General features: G+C 37.3%; 1 protein-coding gene across 1 annotated transcript; it reads left to right on the plus strand.

Annotated features, from left to right (window-relative positions):
- Nucleotides 1–464: 464 nt before the first annotated feature.
- On the plus strand, nt 465–5,625 carry LOC106882235 (uncharacterized). Its single transcript, XM_014932839.2, has 2 exons — nt 465–2,579; nt 5,467–5,625. Exons 1-2 carry the CDS (start codon nt 687–689, stop codon nt 5,608–5,610), a joined length of 2,037 nt encoding a protein of 678 aa, XP_014788325.2. The 5' UTR covers nt 465–686; the 3' UTR covers nt 5,611–5,625.
- The last annotated feature ends 365 nt before the right edge of the window (nt 5,626–5,990 follow it).

Below are 5,990 nucleotides of genomic sequence, written 5' to 3' on the forward strand. Positions count from 1 at the left end.
TCTCCATATTTTCTGTTGAAAAACCCTCAAATTCAGAATCACTGCTTTATAGCATGAAACTCCTATCCATTTTCAAAGTTGAAAAATATCGATGCAGGAAAAATGTGGAAAAAAAATCTCCCCAAATTCACTGAGTTCAGATATCATGTCAATGTTGGATACTATAACTCAGCTATTTCCAAAGTGAAATCACATGTTTTCACGAATGTACTAACAAGATTTGTGTTCAAATTCACATTTAAATAACAATGGGTACTGCCCTCTTGATTGTTTGCATCTGATTACATACTCTGTTCTCACTTACTTCCTTGTAGAACCTAGTTCTCACTTACTTCATTTGTAGAACCTATTTTTAAAATATTGTCTTTAATAAATATAATTATACCCTTTGTAGTCGTGAATTTAGTTCAGAAACATTTTTTTACTTGATCATATAAATTAAATAATTTCTCATACATAAATTACAATTTGATATTTTTACATTACAGAGTAAACGTCGTCGGTGCAATCAGGGGAAATCAAGAACACCAGAATTTACCAAATTAACCACTAAGAAGATAAATGTAAAATCTGAAGATCAACAAATTGTGTCAAAGACAAAATCACACAAAGATCCTGGTAAAATTTCAGAATCTGTTTCAGCAGAACTAGTTACTCCAAGAACCCTTCGCAAAAAAGCATGTTTAATGATGAAAGAGACATTTAATATGATAAAAAATGTTGAAAATGATGATAACACCAATAAATCTGAACATATATGTGAAGCAACTCGCTCAGAAGTGAAATGTAAAGAATTTGTCAAGGATACATTAATTCAAAAGACAAGAGCCTCTAATTTGGCTAATATAGATAGTCTTCAAACTAAAGAAAAACTATCAGAAAAGTTTACCTCAAGACGATCAACACGTCAGTCAGCTAGATTTGCTTCAGTAGGCATTTCCACAGTTTTTAAAAATCCACTAAAGGTTCATATGCAAGAACCCATGGCTTCAATTGATGATGTGAAAAATGTTGATGCAGTTCTAAATTCTGAAGCTGCACAAACAGAGAATGATGTATCAACTGAAGTGAAATCTAAGCAAGAAACAAATATCCTTTGTTTGGTGGAAAAATTTCAAGATTCAGACATTACTAAAGTTGATAATCTTCAAAGTGATCAAACCACACCTGAAGAGAAAGATAACAAAAATCAGTCAACTCGAAAATCAGCTATAAAAGCTTTAGAAAGTATAAATAACTTCCTAAGAAGTCCAGGGAAAATGGGTACTAAACGGCAATGTCTAAACAGTACTCAAGTAGCACAAAATGATAGTAATGAGGCTGTACCAGAAAATAAAACTCAGGCTGTTGAAATGGAACTAAAACCAGATACAGAGACTATTCCTTCAGTTCAAAAAGTTCAAGATTCTGGGGAAACTGATATTAATAAACTCCAAATTGAAGATGATTCATCAAAAGAGATTGGCACTCCAAGACGGTTAACTCGAAAATCAGTTATTAATGCTTCAGAAAATATTATCATCACTGCTAGTGTCCCTGTAATGAGCCCAAGAAAGACAAGGGCTACAATGAAGAGCTCGGTAAAGGCTCGTGTTTCTGTGTCCTCAGGTAAGGCTGGTGCTGCTTTGGAGAGTCCAGAGAAGGCTAGCATTCCCTTGAAGAGCCCAAAGAAGGCTAGTACTGACTTGAAGAGCCTGGGGAGAGCTAGTGCTCTAGTTAAAATCCCAGGAAAGAGTAGTACTCTCTTGAGCCTAGAAGAAGCTTGCAATCCTGTAGAGAGTCCACAAGAGGCTAATATACCTGTGGAGAGCCTGGAAGTAACCACTGCTCTTGTTGGGACTCTGGAAGCGATTACTGCTCTTGCTGGGAGTCCGGAAGCGACTACTGCTCCTGTGGAAAGTCCGGAAGCGACCGGTGCTCCTGTGGGGAGTCCAGAAACAACCGGTGCTCCTGTGGGGAATCCGGAAGCGACCAGTGCTCCTGTGGGGAGTCCGGAAGTGACCGATGCTCCTGTGGGGAATCCGGAAGTCACTGGTACTCCTGTGGAGAGTCTGGAAGCGACCGGTGCTCCTGTGGAGAGTCTGGAAGCGACCGGTGCTCCTGTGGAGAGTCTGGAAGCGACCGGTGCTCCTGTGGAGAGTCTGGAAGCGACCGGTGCTCCTGTGGAGAGTCTGGAAGCGACCGGTGCTCCTGTGGAGAGTCTGGAAGCGACCGGTGCTCCTGTGGAGAGTCTGGAAGTGACAGGTGTTCCTGTAGAGAGTCCGGAAGCGACCGGTGCTCCTGTGCAGAGTCTGGAAGTGACCGGTGCTTTTGTAGAGAACTCAGCAAGGGCTAATACAAAATTGTCTAAAGTTATTGAACCTTTCAGTAATAAAAAATGTGTTTCAGTTTTAGATTCTGAAGAAATAAAAAATTCAGGTCTTGGGAAATCAACAGAAAATGCTAATCAGTTTATGTCGCAGTCAGCAGGAGAGGAAAACAATACATCTGCGCAATCAATCAGTAAAGCAGATATTAGTAAACCGGAGAATAGAGAAGATACTGGAAATAAAATGGTCCAAGAATCTGCTCTTGAAACTGTGAGTAAACCAGATCTTACTTTTGAAATAACACAGAAAAATAATTTAAGTAGTGTTGAAGCAGAAAACTAGTAAAAGCTAAGATGGAAATATTAGTTTAGTAAATAACTTGCATGTATATTTACCTAATGCTAACAAATATGAATCTTAACCAGGTCAGTCAAATTTCAATGGAAGATATTGGCACTCCATTGAACAAGACTATATCCACTCTCTCTGAGGCGAAAGAAACGTTAAGAATATCTTAAATAATATCAAAAATTGACACAAATAATAAATTTTTATTGGAGCAGGATTTCAATTCTGCAGAACTGTAAGTTAATCATGGTTTTCCTGGAAAGGAAACTATTGATAATGGAAGCTATTGATAAAATTATATCACAAGTTAGTACAAAATGTAAAGAGTATGAAGTAAGCATTGCTTCTATTACATTTTACTAAATTCACATAAGCTCGATTTTTATTGTCATTTATTCATTAAATTAAAGAAAAATGTTTCGTAAAGTTTTCTTTTCTTAATAAACTTGTTTTTGTAGTGGGATGCCCTTAGTTGATCATGAAGTAGGAATATACTTTTTCATTAACCAAGTAATTGGGGACACAATATTTTGCCTTTATACTTTCAACTCAAGTTTTTAGTTTCCTTCTCTAATTGGTAACATAGACTTATTTGAAATAAGAACACCTACAGCATGTTTACAAATAAATCGACCCACTCACTTAATCATTAATCTTATTTATTTACCGATCATGTTAGAGACATACTGACACTTATTGCTCTTGACTGTGTTTGATAAAGGGTCTGATAAATAACATTCATCAGTATAAAAATTCATTAAGGAAATTAAATCTCTCTATGTACTGATGGTTTAAGCAGTTTATTACCTGTGACAAATTTGTATACACTTATGCTAATTTTCTGTATCTAATTTTATTACTTAACACATTTGCCTTTGTTCTCAATCTAACTTTATTACATAACACATTTGTCATAATGTATTGAGTTCAAATCCTGCTGAGCTCATCTTTGCCATTGATCCTTCCAGGTTTGATATATTATTGTACCACTTGAGTACAAGGGTTGATTAAGAGACTAACTCCCTCACCCAAAATTTCTGGCCTTTCTGTTTTCCTGCCACATCTCAGATGGACTGAAAAATTTTTTTTATAAGTATTTAACTTCCCAAAGTTATATAATACATATTTGTGTAAGGACTTTTGAGAGAGATCGTTGCCAGTGCCCCTGGACTGGCTCTTGTGCGGGTGGCACATAAAATACACCATTTTGAGCGTGGCCGTTGCCAGTACCGCCTGATTGGCCTTCGTGCCGGTGGCACGTAAAAGCATCCACTACACTCTCTGAGTAGTTGGTGTTAGGAAGGGTATCCAGCTGTAGAAACTCTGCCAATTGGAAATATGCTGTGCGTGAGAAGACCCGGCACGCCAAGTGAGACCTAAATCTAAGGCCTCAGCCAGTCCACTTATGCGTACCTTCCTTCATTGGACACTAAACTCCACTTGTGAAGACCTTTTGAGGCAAGTGAAATCGAAATTGAGTTAATTCGACGACTGGCACCCATGCCAACGTCGTCTCCTTCATTGGACATGAAACTCAGCTTGCGAAGACTTATTGGGGCAAGCAAAAGCGAAATCGTGATGGCACCTGTGCCCAGCGTCGCCTTTCTGGCACTTGTGCCCGTGGCATGTGTAAAGACTTTCGAGCGAGATCATTGCCAGTGCCTCTGGACTGGCTGTTGTGCGGGTGGCACATAAAATATACCATTTTGAGCGTGGCCATTGCCAGTACTGCCTGACTGGTCTTCGTGCCGGTGGCACGTAAAAGCACCCACTACACTCTCAGTGGTTGGCGTTAGGAAGGGCATCCAGCTGTAGAAACTCTGCCAAATCAGATTGGAGCCTGGTGTAGCCATCTGGTTTCACCAGTCCTCATTCAAATCGGCCAACCCATGCTAGCATGGAAAGCGGACGTTAAACGACGATGATGATGATGTGTGTGTGTGTGTGAAAAGATTGTTTTCTAGCCATGTAGTCTTGGGTTTAGTCAAATTGCTTGGCACCTTAGGTGTCTTCTCCTACAGCCCTAGGCCTTTTGAGTGGATTTAGGAAATGGAAACTGTAAAAAGCCTGTTGTGGTGTGTGTGTGTACCTTGACTTGACATCATAATGCTTGTAAACAAACATCACTGTCATACAAATGATGTTCATTTCTATTCTTTTAAGAAAAACACGTTGAAATATTACTTAGCTTGGTAATAGGGAGGCCATCCAGCCATAGAGAATTTACTTTAACAAATTCTGTCTGACATGGAATTTATCTGGTATGGAAGAGTGGATATTAAATAATGATAAGACTATTTACATTCAGAGGTGAAACGTATGATTATGTGAGAGTGACAAGGAGGAAACTCTGAGACACTGTCTTCACAAAAGCTGCTTTATAATTCTTTTATATATATACCTTATAATGTAGAAGCAAAATGGTCAAATTCACTTGGTATTGAATACTTATATATTTGAAATTAAATCTTTTATAGAGGTTTTTGTTTATTTTTCACTGTACAATTTTAAGACTCACTTTGCATATTTGTGTGGTAGATCTTCTGGCAATGTTTGCTGTAAAAGTTAAGTATTAATTTTAGAAAATGAAAAGATTTATGATTAGCTTAATAACAAGTAACTGGAATTCATTCCCCACTCCCCATTGTTAGTGATGGTAGTAGAGATATATGCATTAAATTTGGGAATCCTGTTTTTCACCAGATTTTCAAACAAATGAATTAGCGCAGAAATATTAAAATTATTTTAATAAAAAAACTACGATAACAATTATGTAATTTCTGTTTTGTTTTTTTTTCATTTCTTAAAGATGCAATTGAATTTGAAGCCTTTACAAACAGTAAGTTTTGGGAATGCAGATGAATCTAAAGGTAAGAAATGCCTTACTTTAAGGATTAACCTTTATATTGAACTAGCAGAGATACCTGGCATTGCCTGTGTTAAATGCAATTGAAGAATGAGACTTTTCTGTTATATTTTCTGTAAGGAACTGGAATACATATGATTCGAATTTCATCAAAATTGCACATGAGGGTTCTTCCCCTCTTTACACACCCTAAAAAAATTCTAATCATGAGACATGTATCCCATACTATTGATCTTTATGCGCATATTCCAAAATTTCATTCTTCTGGAAGGTCTAAAAAGGATTTTACTCCTGAAAAATGGAGCTCATGGAGCTCTAAAATGTGGGAATGAAGGCCCCTATTGGGGGTGGGCATGTTAATGTCAACCAGAGAAGTTGAATTGTTTCATATATTTCCTATTTCTTTGAAATAGGAAATATATGTATTGTTTGAATTTCTTTGAAATAGGAAATATATGTATGTTCAC

The sequence above is a fragment of the Octopus bimaculoides genome, unplaced genomic scaffold, assembly GCF_001194135.2.
Source record: "Octopus bimaculoides isolate UCB-OBI-ISO-001 unplaced genomic scaffold, ASM119413v2 Scaffold_197671, whole genome shotgun sequence".
NCBI classification, from domain to species: Eukaryota; Metazoa; Mollusca; class Cephalopoda; order Octopoda; family Octopodidae; genus Octopus; species Octopus bimaculoides.

What these genes read in the sequence shown, in the direction of transcription:
- LOC106882235 (XM_014932839.2), top strand. Translation starts at nt 687, where the DNA reads ATGATGAAAGAGACATTTAATATGATAAAAAATGTTGAAAATGATGAT. An exon ending in AAGAATCTGCTCTTGAAACT is followed by an intron (nt 2,580 to 5,466) that starts GTGAGTAAACCA and finishes CATTTCTTAAAG; the next exon opens with ATGCAATTGAATTTGAAGCC.